Source organism: Rattus norvegicus, chromosome 7 (genome assembly GCF_036323735.1).
Source record: "Rattus norvegicus strain BN/NHsdMcwi chromosome 7, GRCr8, whole genome shotgun sequence".
NCBI classification, from domain to species: domain Eukaryota; kingdom Metazoa; phylum Chordata; class Mammalia; order Rodentia; family Muridae; genus Rattus; species Rattus norvegicus.
In genome coordinates this window covers 97,795,486-97,811,477 of record NC_086025.1, presented here as the reverse complement: position 1 = coordinate 97,811,477, position 15,992 = coordinate 97,795,486, and the positions used below count along the sequence as shown (strand labels likewise).

Below are 15,992 nucleotides of genomic sequence, written 5' to 3'. Positions count from 1 at the left end.
AGTGCTGCTTACTGGCCCACCCCTCCTGTCTTACCCTGCTCTTGCCCTTGTGATGTGGTTAGGTTCAGATGCACAGTAAGAAATGCAGGCACGTATCTTGTCACACGCTTTGCAGCTGTGGAATCTACCCTATGTGTACCGCTTTTCTTTTAGCCCTCATCTGACTTTACATGTGACATTTCACAGGCAGTTTCTGCAGTTGTTTGGCACTTGAGGGAATGGAACTTTTTAGCACATCTAGAGGTGTTGTTTCTGAAGGGGACCTGGTTTAACTGAAGGACAGCACCATCTATCCAGCTCTCTACAGTGTGGGACTCATAAAAATACTTTTACTTGGCTGCTCCCACTTTGCCACTGGCCAAATACAAGGGTTTCGGGGTTGGGGATTTAGCTCAGTGGTAGAGCGCTTGCCTAGGAAGCGCAAGGCCCTGGGTTCGGTCCCCAGCTCCAAAAAAAAAAAAAAAGAACCAAAAAAAAAAAAAATACAAGGGTTTCAAGGAAAAAAAAAAGCATCATTCAGATTTAGCTGTGGGTGTACCTGACAGATGAAATGCTCTTAAAAACCTTTGAAAGTACATGAATTTGTACTCTGGAGTTCTTTGCCTGTGCGGATGAGCTGGGAAAACATCTAAAATGAATTCTGAGACATTGCCTCTCCCTTTAGCACACCCCCCCCCCACACACACACACCGCAAACTACATGGTGTCTCATACTATGTTTTGAAATCTTCCTCATATTTCGCTTGTTGAAGTTGATAACTCCAAATATACACAGGCATTACAGTGTGTGAACTGATTCTGTCTGCATAGACCCTGGAGCTTAACTGCCAGGTGAATTGAGAGTACATCTTGTCTCCTCTTTTGAAATTACAGTGAGGAAAACACAGGCACACTCCCACGGCGATGGGGAGCACTCTCAAAAACACATAAGCTATTTCTCCTCTTGATGTGGGACATGAGATAGATCGTTTTCTCACACCCAGGGCTTTTTTTTCCTCCTGGAGGAAAATCAGTAATATCTATGTAAAAGTATATGCTGCTGATGGCATGTCGTTCACACAGTTCATCAGAGTGCACACTCCTGCCCAGTCTCTCCGTTTTCTTGTACTAGCAGTGTATTAGCTACTTTTTGTGGCTGTGACAAAACTCTTGACAAAAACAGATGAAGGAAGGGAAGGGTTGAGTTTGGCTTGCAACATTTGAGGGAATGTAGTCGATTGTGGGAAGAACATCCCTCAACTGGGCCCAGGGTGCCTGCAGCCAGGAAGTGACTGTGATGAATGCTGAGCTCCCAGTTCTGCTTTTTAGGCGGCCCATGAACAAAGTCCACAGGGTGGTACTGCCTACTTTCAAATGGACTTTCCCTCACTTAGGCCTCTCTAGAAACCCTGACAGACACGCACAGTTTGTCTCTTAATTATTCTAAATCCCATCATGTTGACAGTCCGTACTAATGGTTTCTTCTCTAGAAAATGGTGGGTTGCCCTCCCTCCCAGTGATTACTTGCAGTTTTTCATTTCATCTTGTTACAGATTAGAACTGGGCAGGGTTGGAGGGAAGGTTCTGTTGTCAAGTCTTTGTTCACATTCCAGCTGTGTCACCCCAGACATGATGGCCTTTCTAAACTTGTTTCCTATAAAATAGACATAGTAGTATTTATGTTACAAATTATTTCTGAGAATCATGTGGGATAATTCATGTGAACTCTGTACTAAGTATTTATTAAATGTGGGTTATCTTCCTTCTGTTTTCAAACCTCTCCAATACTTAAGGTTTACCTCTACCCTAAAACCATCTGGGAAAACATGCCCTGACCTCTTTGGCACAGCACACATGACATTTGCAATGGCTGAGGCACTGGTCAGAAGAGCGCTTATGAGCATAGCGATTTTCAAGCTATCGTCTGTTAGTGACAAGTGGTCCTGGCTCTCTGCTTATTGAGCGTGAGCCAGTGGCTGGGTGTAGTAGTACATACATACCTGTTACTCCAGCACGTGAGAGGCTAAGGCAGGGTGGATTCAGCTTAATCATCAGTTTCATCTTTGATTTTAATAAACTGGGAATTTTTTTAATTAAAGAAATTATCAACTTCAAAAGCACTATGAAAAGATCATTCCTGCTTATTATACTTCACCAGATTTTTTTTTTTCTGGGTGTATTTACAACAGATGCTAGGATCAGTGTAGATCCCTGCTTATGGTGTCATCCTACTTTTTCTCCCTTCACAGGCGAGGAACGTGTGAGAGAAGGAAGCAGTTCTTAAGGTTCAATACAATTTCTTTGGATGGTTACTGACAGGCTACCAGACTGACCATTTCACACAGCGCTGAGCCTTGCGCATGACCCTACATTTGTATGCAAAGCGAGGCCCGGCCGGCTGTTTCTAAGTGTGCTGCCGCTCTGGGGCTCCCCAGAAGACATGGAGCTGGGAGTGCATTTTTTTTAATGTACCAAAGTTTTTTAACACCCCTTTCCTCTCTTTCTCTTTTAGGCTCTAGACCAAGATAGAACAGCCCTCCAGAAAGTGAAGAAATCTGTGAAAGCAATATATAATTCTGGTCAAGGTAAGTTCTTACCAAGTGCTCCCATAACGCATTAATAATGTTCCGAGTTGTCTGTCACACTGTAGAATATTCACAAAAGATCTTTACAGATGAAAAAGGGAAGGAGGCCAAAGAATAGAGCCTCTCTCCTTTTCTCCCTTCTGTCTCTTCTCTCAGCCAAAGCCTGTCATTGTTTCTGTAGTATAAGTCAGTGTTAATATCTTTTAAGAACTCAGTAGAATGGTGGCCGATGGTTGTCAGGAGGTACTTACAGTCTCTTTGTGTGCTTTGTCAGCCTGTGATCCAGTAACACGCAGGAGTCTCTTCCTTCTTGAGTGCGCCTGTACACACTGAAAACCAGTGCTGGCAATGTACCCTGCAGGCGAGTGAGGGGGGAAATGTCTACCTTCACTGAATGCCCGCTGTGGTTTTTTAATGATGCCAGAGAACTTAGTTAACTAAATTTAATGTTTTAACATTGATCCAGAGACTTTCTGTAACTCTCTAACAATATTTGTTATATAATAATTAATTATTTTTTTTTTGGTTCTTTTTTTTCGGAGCTGGGGACTGAACCCAGGGCCTTGCGCTTCCTAGGTAAGCGCTCTACCACTGAGCTAAATCCCCAGCCCCTTAATAATTAATTAATTATGATATCATATTATTTATATATTTTATGTTTATATACCTGAATATTATTTATATATTAATATTTTAGAATTTTAATTATGTGATTAATCCAAATTAATTAAATTAGTGGGCACTTACAAGAATTAGTAGGTTCTAGCTCCCCAGGAAAGGGTTGGGACAAATGTTTCAAGGTCTCTGAGTCACCTTGATACCATTTTGCAGCCACAACTCACTTGCAGACAGTCACTTCACTGATACATCAGTGTCTCTAATGCACAGAAAGCCTGGAAGGGGAAGATGGCTGACTACGAAGGAAAGAGTACGTTCTTTGAAGCTGAACAGTGAACAAAACCACCTTGAACTGCATCCTGCTTTCTATACATGGGATGGTACTATTAAAGACTTGGACCTCATTTCTGTATTATATCGTCGGAGTTCAGTAAACTCAGTGTTCTTCTTAATGTTATTATTATTATACAGCTATAGAGCTGAAAGAAGTGTGAGCAAGGCAAAACCTGACCCCAGAACTGCCTTCCTCACACACCCTCAGAACTAAAATCACTAGTCTGAGGGAAAACTTGCTCTTGACAGCCTCCTCCCCACACCTTAGAACATTGTACAACATTATCATCATGTTTTATACCACTACCTCATTTCTCTATATTTCAAGAAAATGACACAATATTTAAATAACACAAGTAAGTAATGACTGTTTATAAGTCAGTTTTTTTTTATCTGATACAAGTAAATATAATTATAGTGGTTTTATTTTTTCATCTTTATTAACTTGGGTATTTCTTATTTACATTTCGATTGTTATTCCCTTTCCCAGTTTCCGGGCCAACATCCCCCTAGCCCCTCCCCTATAAGTCAGTTTTTTAAAATCAACAAAACTGATAAAATGAGTGAAAACATTTATATTTAATATAAACATATTTATATTAATAGAGATTTATTAGAGTGGCTTACAGTTTGTGGTGCTATTAAAGAGTTGTTGAGGGAACTTTGTGTACCTAGTTTCTGTATTCTGTTGTGGAAATTCAGTAAATTCAACTCAACAGTAGTTGTCTCTTGATGGAAATGTCAAGAATCCTGTAGGTATTTAGGCCATGAGGCTGAATGTCTCTGCTGTATTTGAATACAGAAGTAGGTTCCAGTACCTGTGAAGGACGCCTCAGTAATAGGGCAGATGAAGCTTTCCATGGAAATCGAGGGCAACCAGGCAGAAAGCAGAAGCTCCCACTTCCGCTTTCTTTTATATGGGCTGGCACCAGCCGGTGTGACCAGACTTAGGTGGGTCTTCTCACCTCACACGACCCAGTCACGAAATCCTCACAGGTGAGGGCTTTCGTTGACTGCAGACGTAACATCTCAGATGAGCAGTCACAGTCTTCTCAGTCTGGAGTGACCGTATGTTGGTTTAAGTTTTCACATAATGAGAAACCTAATTTACAACCTTCTGTCTCTGACTTCATCCTGGTAAACGCCTGGAGTTTTGTAGGGAGTAGCTTTTTGAGAGTAACCGGCAAAGCCACAGGCTTTGAGGAACTGATTCTGTTTTGTTTTGTTTTTCCCTGGGCGGTGTTTATGTGGTTAAGCTTACTATGATGCCTCAAATGCTACCTTAGATTTCAGGCTGTAGGTGACAATAAAATACACAAGATGTATAAGATGACGCTCAGGAACCTTATTGGGATTTGGAAAAACAAAGTGAATGGGATTCCTAAATGAAGAACAGCACGTATATAGTTAGACGCTACTGAATACACTATACACAGTTTTCAAAAAAACGAATAATGTAGCTTTGCCACACTTGTTAAGCTCAAAGACAATATTTGACTCCAGAAGGAGATTCTGGGGATCTGAGGTAGTATGACAGATTGTTAAGGGACGACTTCTCAGAGACATAGCATTGGCCATTATGCATTCATGCTATACTCTAGACTAAGCCAAACAAGCCTGTGAAGTAAGTGCCAACATGTTATGGAGCTTAGAGAGCCAGACAACCTACCCAGAGTACCATACTTAGGAGGAAGGTGAGGGCCTGTGGCCCCAGCCTTGCTCACTGCACACACAGTGTTCATCGCCTTCTCCTGCTGTGTGACAGGGCTTGAGAAGTACATAAAAATTGCTCGTCGTATGTTGGCTGGACAGGTTCTTCATTGGAAAGCTGCCTGAAAGTAGCTGTGAATACTCGTTTATCATGAATATTAGGGAGGGAATCACTAAACTATGGGCAGTGCAACCTGTGGGTTGACTTTGTGGTTCTGTGATGGGGATCACATGAAAATGGTACTTGTGGTTAGAAGTGTAGAGATAAACTCAGATTGCTTGGGTCTCCTCACGGGCTACTGGGACCCAGTACTGCCTTTGTAACCACAAGCCAAGATAATACAGCAAGCTTTTTGTCAGGGTATTTGGGCAGCACTAATCCTTTAGAGGCAACGTTTATTCTTTTAGAAATTCAGTTAAGTGAGGAAAACAGTGGTGGTTTATATCTTTCCATGATACATTCAAAAAGCAGTCCAAACTGGGGTCAGTCCCAATGCTTTCGGCCTCATCCTGAGAAGCCACAAAAGTCTGATCACTGGTGATCTTCCCTATGTATTTTCATTATTGTTTTACAGCGCTTAAGCAACAGAAATCTCATTCAATGATGCTCACAGATTTAAGAAACAGTTTTGTATTTCTGATTGGAGATTACCAGCTACTCACTTTCCTAAAATGATTGAAAAGTACTCAACGATTACGAAGGATCATGTTTATAAAATGGGTTCTTTTTTTTTACACATAAGCTGTCAGTACTGATTACTGAACAGTGTAGAATAATAAAAATTACTTTTTGAAAATCATTATCTTCATGGAAGACACGCCTTTGGAAATCACTTTGGGGATTTCTCTCTCATATCTCTGATGCATATTAGGGCATGTAGAAATACAAGCAAAACTCAAAACCTGTGAATGTCTTAGACCAAGAGAAAGCAATCCTAGCCATTTTCCTGTTCCTTCTGTGTTTTTAATGTCTTAATTTATTAGTCTGTGAGACGTACTGTCATTTAGTCCATGCAGCTCCTGTCTCCCTCACCCCCTTTACTCTTGGTAATTTGTTTAAAATAGCTGACCCTTTCCTAAGCACTGGAAAGGATTTAAAGTCTGTTACAATTCTTTGATTTTTTTCACAAAGATCAAGCATAATTCACCCATCTTGAGTGTGACCCAGACTTAGAAACTCTTCATTTTTGAATCAGTGCTGACACAACGCTCTGTGATTTCAAAGGCTAGTTCATCAGAGCGCTAGCTTTAACCTGCCCTGTTCTGGTCTTTTTTTGTGGTTCTGTGATGGGGATCACATAAAAATTGTACTTGTGGTTAGAAGTGTAGAGATAAATTCAGATTGCTTGGGTCTCCTCACGGGCTGCTGGGACCCAGTACTGCCTTTGTAACCATATTTGGAGAAGGTAGGTACCCACTCACCTATCGTGATGGAGAGAGACCTCCCATCAGAAGCATAAGCTGACAGCCACATAGGCAAACCCATCTGCTCGCCCTGCCATCCCAGCTGACCGGCTTAGTGCTGGTAGCCTTGCTGCCCCTGTGGCCATGCACATGCATGAATGCTATAATTCAGCTGCGACCTCAGAAAGGGGAGCTCAGTGATACATACTGTGTTTTCATAACGTGGAAGACTCGATCAGTAGGTAGACTGAACAGATGGATTATTCTACAAGCTGTGCAGGAACAGGAATCTGTTCTTGACAGGCTCTGTTGTGGCCTTAATGTACTTGTTTATCCTTTTCTCTTGGAGTAAAGACCCAGGATCTTTATATTATTAGATCTCAGACTGAAAGGTTCATCTTACTTTTCTTTATTTTCTTGAGGTAGGGTCTTATGCATCCCAGGATAATCTCAAACTCCCTGTGCAGTTATGTTGTTAGGTGTGTAGGATGACCTTCAACTTCTGATCCTCCTGCTTCCACTTCCCAAGCACTGGGACTGGACATAGCACTGCACCTGCCTGGAGGTCTAACCTATGGCTTCAGGCATGATAGGTTCCTTACTGACTGAGACATATCTCTATACACCACTGAAATGTGTTTTATTATTTATTATTGTATGGTGATTTTCTTAGAAATGTTTGCCAATATATATTTTTGGAATAAATGTTAACTTGCTGACAACATATGGCACCCCCTAGAAATATGTAATGCTGTTAGTCTGTAAAATGCGACTCTTTCTAAATCCCTTCATTTTAGTAGAAAAGGTAGTCTGTAGTGTGATGACCAGGGTGAGCAAGGAAGTCTTCCTTCAGAAGCAAAGCGAGGCTGGTGGAAACTGGCTCCACCTTTTCACCGCAGCAGAGAAAACACTTGTTGCTGTCTTGTTTTCTTTCCCTCCTGTTTCCTTTCCATTAGAATTGCTGATGAATAATTTTAGGATGGAAATGTAGTGCTGTTTAGACAAAATCAGCACCTAGTAGTCTCTAAATTTTCATTTTGCTAGATTATTTAAGAAATATTTATAGGCTCACCGCCTGATCAGGTGGGCACTCCTGAGGCTGCAGAGCGGAGGAGACCACCAACACTGCCCACCCCTGCCCACATCCCTGGCCCAAGAGACAACTGTATAAGGCCTCTGGGTTCCCGTAGGGGAGGGCCCGGGAGCGGCAGGACCCCTGCGCCTGAGACACTGCCGGAACCTGAAGGAAACAGACCGGATAAACAGTTCTCTGCAACCAAATCCCGTGGGAGGGAGAGCTGAACCTTCAGAGAGGCGGACACGCCTGGGAAACCAGAAGAGACTGCACTCTGTGCACATCCAGGCGCCAGAGGAAAACACCAAACGCCATCTGGAACCCTGGTGCACGGAGGCTCCCGGAAAGAGCGGCGAAGATCTTCCCGGTTGCTGCCACAGCGGAGAGGACTTAGGCAGTACCCCACGAGCAAACTTGAGCCTTGGATCTGCAGGTAGGACCAACTTTTCCCTTGCAAGAAACCTGCCTGGTGAACTCAGGACACACAGAGGCAAAATTCCTCTAAGGCCGGGCACTTCCTGTGTTTATCGGAAGTCCCACACCTGCGGATCCCGGACCGCAGCAGCTCTCTGCTCCCAAACCCCGTGGGAGAGAGACCCCACCGCCTGATCAGGTGGGCACTCCTGAGGCTGCAGAGCGGAGGAGACCACCAACACTGCCCACCCCTGCCCACATCCCTGGCCCAAGAGGCAACTGTATAAGGCCTCTGGGTTCCCGTAGGGGAGGGCCCGGGAGCGGCAGGACCCCTGCGCCTGAGACACTGCCGGAACCTGAAGGAAACAGACCGGATAAACAGTTCTCTGCACCCAAATCCCGTGGGAGGGAGAGCTGAACCTTCAGAGAGGCGGACACGCCTGGGAAACCAGAAGAGACTGCACTCTGTGCACATCCAGGCGCCAGAGGAAAACACCAAACGTCATCTGAAACCCTGGTGCACGGAGGCTCCCGGAAGGAGCGGCACAGATTTTCCCGGTTGCTGCCACAGCAGAGAGGACTTAGGCAGTACCCCACGAGCAAACTTGAGCCTTGGAACCACAGGTAGGACCAATTTTTCCCCTGCAAGAAACCTGCCTGGTGAACTCAAGACACAGGCCCACAGGAACAGCTGAAGACCTGTAGAGAGGAAAAACTACACGCCCGAAAGCAGAACACTCTGTCCCCATAACTGGCTGAAAGAAAACAGGAAAACAGGTCTACAGCACTCCTGACACACAGGTTATAGGACAGTCTAGCCACAGTCAGAAATAGCAGAACAAAGTAACACTAGAGATAATCTGATGGCGAGAGGCAAGCACAGGAACCCAAGCAACAGAAACCAAGACTACATGGCATCATCGGAGCCCAATTCTCCCACCAAAGCAAACACGGAATATCCAAACACACCAGAAAAGCAAGACCTAGTTTCAAAATCATATTTGATCATGATGCTGGAGGACTTCAAGAAAGACATAAAGAACTCCCTTAGAGAACAAGTAGAAGCCTACAGAGAGGAATCGCAAAAATCCCTGAAAGAATTCCAGGAAAACACAATCAAACAGTTGAAGGAATTAAAAATGGAAATAGAAGCAATCAAGAAAGAACACATGGAAACAACCCTGGACATAGAAAATCAAAAGAAAAGACAAGGAGCTGTAGATACAAGCTTCACCAACAGAATTCAAGAGATGGAAGAGAGAATCTCGGGAGCAGAAGATTCCATAGAAATCATTGACTCAACTGTCAAAGATAATGTAAAGCGGAAAAAGCTACTGGTCCAAAACATACAGGAAATCCAGGACTCAATGAGAAGATCAAACCTAAGGATAATAGGTATAGAAGAGAGTGAAGACTCCCAGCTCAAAGGACCAGTAAATATCTTCAACAAAATCATAGAAGAAAACTTCCCTAACCTAAAAAAAGAGATACCCATAGGCATACAAGAAGCCTACAGAACTCCAAATAGATTGGACCAGAAAAGAAACACCTCCCGTCACATAATTGTCAAAACACCAAACGCACAAAATAAAGAAAGAATATTAAAAGCAGTAAGGGAAAAAGGTCAAGTAACATATAAAGGGAGACCTATCAGAATCACACCAGACTTTTCGCCAGAAACTATGAAGGCCAGAAGATCCTGGACTGATGTCATACAGACCCTAAGAGAACACAAATGCCAGCCCAGGTTACTGTATCCTGCAAAACTCTCAATTAACATAGATGGAGAAACCAAGATATTCCATGACAAAACCAAATTTACACAATATCTTTCTACAAATCCAGCACTACAAAGGATAATAAAGGGTAAAGCCCAACATAAGGAGGCAAGCTATACCCTAGAAGCAAGAAACTAATCATCTTGGCAACAAAACAAAGAGAATGAAAGCACACAATCATAACCTCACTTCCAAATATGAATATAACGGGAAGCAATAATCACTATTCCTTAATATCTCTCAATATCAATGGCCTCAACTCCCCAATAAAAAGACATAGATTAACAAACTGGATACGCAACGAGGACCCGGCATTCTGCTGCCTACAGGAAACACACCTCAGAGACAAAGACAGACATTACCTCAGAGTGAAAGGCTGGAAAACAATTTTCCAAGCAAATGGTCAGAAGAAGAAAGCTGGAGTAGCCATTCTAATATCAAATAAAATCAATTTTCAACTAAAAGTCATCAAAAAAGATAAGGAAGGACACTTCATATTCATCAAAGGAAAAATCCACCAAGATGAACTCTCAATCCTAAATATCTATGCCCCAAATACAAGGGCACCTACATATGTAAAAGAAACCTTACTAAAGCTCAAAACACACATTGCACCTCACACAATAATAGTGGGAGATTTCAACACCCCACTCTCATCAATGGACAGATCATGGAAACAGAAATTAAACAGAGATGTAGACAGACTAAGAGAAGTCATGAGCCAAATGGACTTAACGGATATTTATAGAACATTCTATCCTAAAGCAAAAGGATATACCTTCTTCTCAGCTCCTCATGGTACTTTCTCCAAAATTGACCATATAATTGGTCAAAAAACGGGCCTCAACAGGTACAGAAAGATAGAAATAATCCCATGCGTGCTATCGGACCACCACGGCCTAAAACTGGTCTTCAATAACAATAAGGGAAGAATGCCCACATATACGTGGAAATTGAACAATGCTCTACTCAATGATAACCTGGTCAAGGAAGAAATAAAGAAAGAAATTAAAAACTTTTTAGAATTTAATGAAAATGAAGGTACAACATACCCAAACTTATGGGACACAATGAAAGCTGTGCTAAGAGGAAAACTCATAGCGCTGAGTGCCTGCAGAAAGAAACAGGAAAGAGCATATGTCAGCAGCTTGACAGCACACCTAAAAGCTCTAGAACAAAAAGAAGCAAATACACCCAGGAGGAGTAGAAGGCAGGAAATAATCAAACTCAGAGCTGAAATCAACCAAGTAGAAACAAAAAGGACCATAGAAAGAATCAACAGAACCAAAAGTTGGTTCTTTGAGAAAATCAACAAGATAGATAAACCCTTAGCCAGACTAACGAGAGGACACAGAGAGTGCGTCCAAATTAACAAAATCAGAAATGAAAATGGAGACATAACTACAGATTCAGAGGAAATTCAAAAAATCATCAGATCTTACTATAAAAACCTATATTCAACAAAACTTGAAAATCTTCAGGAAATGGACAATTTCCTAGACAGATACCAGGTATCGAAGTTAAATCAGGAACAGATAAACCAGTTAAACAACCCCATAACTCCTAAGGAAATAGAAGCAGTCATTAAAGGTCTCCCAACCAAAAAGAGCCCAGGTCCAGACGGGTTTAGTGCAGAATTCTATCAAACCTTCATAGAAGACCTTATACCAATATTATCCAAACTATTCCACAAAATTGAAACAGATGGAGCCCTACCGAATTCCTTCTATGAAGCCACAATTACTCTTATACCTAAACCACACAAAGACCCAACAAAGAAAGGGAACTTCAGACCAATTTCCCTTATGAATATCGACGCAAAAATACTCAATAAAATTCTGGCAAACCGAATTCAAGAGCACATCAAAACAATCATCCACCATGATCAAGTAGGCTTCATCCCAGGCATGCAGGGATGGTTTAATATAAGGAAAACCATCAACGTGATCCATCATATAAACAAACTGAAAGAACAGAACCACATGATCATTTCATTAGATGCTGAGAAAGCATTTGACAAAATTCAACACCCCTTCATGATAAAAGTCCTGGAAAGAATAGGTATTCAAGGCCCATACCTAAACATAGTAAAAGCCATATACAGCAAACCAGTTGCTAACATTAAACTAAATGGAGAGAAACTTGAAGCAATCCCACTAAAATCAGGGACTAGACAAGGCTGCCCACTCTCTCCCTACTTATTCAATATAGTTCTTGAAGTTCTAGCCAGAGCAATCAGACAACAAAAGGAGATCAAGGGGATACAGATCGGAAAAGAAGAGGTCAAAATATCACTATTTGCAGACGACATGATAGTATATTTAAGTGATCCCAAAAGTTCCACCAGAGAACTACTAAAGCTGATAAACAACTTCAGCAAAGTGGCTGGGTATAAAATTAACTCAAATAAATCAGTTGCCTTCCTCTATACAAAAGAGAAACAAGCCGAGAAAGAAATTAGGGAAACGACACCCTTCATAATAGACCCAAATAATATAAAGTACCTCGGTGTGACTTTAACCAAGCAAGTAAAAGATCTGTACAATAAGAACTTCAAGACACTGAGGAAAGAAATTGAAGAAGACCTCAGAAGATGGAAAGATCTCCCATGCTCATGGATTGGCAGGATTAATATAGTAAAAATGGCCATTTTACCAAAAGCAATCTACAGATTCAATGCAATCCCCATCAAAATACCAATCCAATTCTTCAAAGAGTTAGACAGAACAATTTGCAAATTCATCTGGAATAACAAAAAACCCAGGATAGCTAAAGCTATCCTCAACAATAAAAGGACTTCAGGGGGAATCACTATCCCTGAACTCAAGCAGTATTACAGAGCAATAGTGATAAAAACTGCATGGTATTGGTACAGGGACAGACAGATAGACCAATGGAATAGAATTGAAGACCCAGAAATGAACCCACACACCTATGGTCACTTGATTTTTGACAAAGGAGCCAAAACCATCCAATGGAAAAAAGATAGCATTTTCAGCAAATGGTGCTGGTTCAACTGGAGGGCAACATGTAGAAGAATGCAGATCGATCCATGCTTATCACCCTGTACAAAGCTTAAGTCCAAGTGGATCAAGGACCTCCACATCAAACCAGACACACTCAAACTAATAGAAGAAAAACTAGGGAAGCATCTGGAACACATGGGCACTGGAAAAAATTTCCTGAACAGAACACCAATGGCTTATGCTCTAAGATCAAGAATCGACAAATGGGATCTCATAAAACTGCAAAGCTTCTGTAAGGCAAAGGACACTGTGGTTAGGACAAAACGGCAACCAACAGATTGGGAAAAGATCTTTACCAATCCTATAACAGATAGAGGCCTCATATCCAAAATATACAAAGAACTCAAGAAGTTAGACCGCAGGGAAACAAATAACCCTATTAAAAAATGGGGTTCAGAGCTAAACAAAGAATTCACAGCTGAGGAATGCCGAATGGCTGAGAAACACCTAAAGAAATGTTCAACATCTTTAGTCATAAGGGAAATGCAAATCAAAACAACCCTGAGATTTCACCTCACACCAGTGAGAATGGCTAAGATCAAAAACTCAGGTGACAGCAGATGCTGGCGAGGATGTGGAGAAAGAGGAACACTCCTCCATTGTTGGTGGGATTGCAGACTGGTAAAACCATTCTGGAAATCAGTCTGGAGGTTCCTCAGAAAATTGGACATTGAACTGCCTGAGGATCCAGCCATACCTCTCTTGGGCATATACCCAAAAGATGCCTCAACATATAAAAGAGACACGTGCTCCACTATGTTCATCGCAGCCTTATTTATAATAGCCAGAAACTGGAAAGAACCCAGATGCCCTTCAACAGAGGAATGGATACAGAAAATGTGGTACATCTACACAATGGAATATTACTCAGCTATCAAAAACAACGAGTTTATGAAATTCGTAGGCAAATGGTTGGAACTGGAAAATATCATCCTGAGTGAGATAACCCACTCACAGAAAGACATACATGGTATGCACTCATTGATAAGTGGCTATTAGCCCAAATGCTTGAATTACCCTAGATCCCTAGAACAAAGGAAACTCAAGACGGATGATCAAAATGTGAATGCTTCACTCCTTCTTTAAATGAGGAAAAAGAATACCCTTGGCAGGGAAGGGAGATGCAAAGATTAAAACAGAGACTGAAGGAACACCCATTCAGAGCCTGCCCCACAGGTGGCCCATACATATACAGCCACCCAATTAGACAAGATGGATGAAGCAAAGAAGTGCAGACCGACAGGAGCCGGATGTAGATCGCTCCTGAGAGACACAGCCAGAATACAGCAAATACAGAGGCGAATGCCAGCAGCAAACCACTGAACTGAGAATAGGTCCCCCGTTGAAGGAATCAGAGAAAGAACTGGAAGAGCTTGAAGGTGCTCGAGACCCCAAAAGTACAACAATGTCAAGCAACCAGAGCTTCCAGGGACTAAGCCACTACCTAAAGACTATACATGGACTGACCCTGGACTCTGTCCCCATAGGTAGCAATGAATATCCTAGTAAGAGCACCAGTGGAAGGGGAAGCCCTGGGTCCTGCTAAGACTGAACCCCCAGTGAACTAGACTATGCGGGGAGGGTGGCAATGGGGGGAGGTTTGGGAGGGGAACACCCATAAGGAAGGGGAGGGGGGAGGGTGATGTTTGTCCGGAAACCGGGAAAGGGAATAACACTTGAAATGTATATAAGAAATACTCAAGTTAATTAAAAAAAAAAAAAGAAATATTTATAGATCTCACAAATTCATCCAAGAGTTTAAAGGTAAAATATTAAATTTGTCAGTGGCTAGAAAGCAAGCAACTTTATTTCAGCTGCTTTTCTAGACACTTTGTTCAAATGTTCAGAGGTAGCATAAAGTAGGTTTTAAATAGAGTTGGCAGTTAATTCCAGTGTTTGGCTAAACATCATATAATGCTAATTTTAATTATGATCTTTTTATCAGGCATAAATAGATAAAATAAATTAAAATTTTAATAGTGTGGTTGAAAAGGAAAAGTCACATGACTACAAAATCAGTTCTATGTTGAGGAAATTTAATATGTTTTATTTTTTTACATGTATAGATAATAACTGCATTTATTGTTATGTTACATGCATTATTTTGTTTGGAAGAATGTGTGTGTGCTCCGTGCTTACTGGATACCAGAGAATGCTAGAACAGGAAGATTCTCTAGAGCCAGAGGTACAGGGGTTGTGAGCTTCTGTGTGGGTGCTGGGAATTGAACCTGGGTCCTCTGGAAGAGCAGCCTGTTCTCTTCTGAGCCGTCTCTCCAGACCCTGTGTATCTTTAAGGACAACCTTTTGAAGCCTTGAACAGATCCTCCTGGAAAAATACAGTTAATATTCTTGGTCTTTCTGTATCTGACCTCTTATGCCAAGCTGCTCTGTGACCACACTTTTGAATGATTTTATCTGTGGCAGTGATTCAATTTTCCTGTAAAGTTGTTCTAAGGATAGCACAGACCCAGGGCAGCACTGTCTGGTTTGGGCTTAACTTCTCCATGTGGTGTTCTCCCTGGGACTCGCTGGAATCTTATCTCTTTCAGAGATTTTGAACGGGTAAAGCATCACATGTTATTAAGTAAGGGAGCAGCACTACAAGTGCATGCTCTCACATGCCTAACTGACAGGGTGTGTGTTCAAAAATAGTCTGCAGTGCATCACATCTGGAGAGTATGTGCTCGAGTCTGGTTCTGCCTCTCCATATTTTCGTAAACTGGGTTGAGACACCCCATGTTGGGATTGTGGAAAAATTGACAATGATAGAATATTCTTTAATGCACAGCAACCAAAATTGAATTCAGAATGCAGCATGTGAGGGGTCCCAGGTGTTCCTGTCTGTACTCATGTTTTGCATTGCACTTCACTGTAGCCCAAGTTGTAGGCACACAGATGGGCACTTTTGTGTGGACACTTCTGTCATGTCGTGCAGTGCCACCAAATACGACCTGAAATGCTCCAGCTCATCTTGAAGACCACTATATGTTTCGTTGCTCTTATATTCAATATATGTTTTCTGCTCTTATAAAAACCTAATGCTTTAGTTATAAAAAGCAAAGACTCTGAA

The 15,992-nt window shown here is 41.9% G+C and overlaps 1 protein-coding gene across 12 annotated transcripts in view; it reads left to right on the top strand.

The window, feature by feature from the left end:
- Nucleotides 1-15,992, top strand: part of Asap1 (ArfGAP with SH3 domain, ankyrin repeat and PH domain 1) — a 307,170-nt gene that overhangs the window by 171,046 nt on the left and 120,132 nt on the right. For all 12 annotated transcript variants that reach the window (XR_005486633.2, XM_039079180.2, XM_039079174.2 and 9 more), the window contains one exon: nt 2,492-2,564. Coding sequence is in view for 10 of the 12 variants with exons in the window: in XM_039079180.2 (XP_038935108.1) it covers nt 2,492-2,564 (73 nt within the window). In the remaining 2 variants the exon portion in view is untranslated. The remainder of the gene's footprint in view (nt 1-2,491; nt 2,565-15,992) is intronic.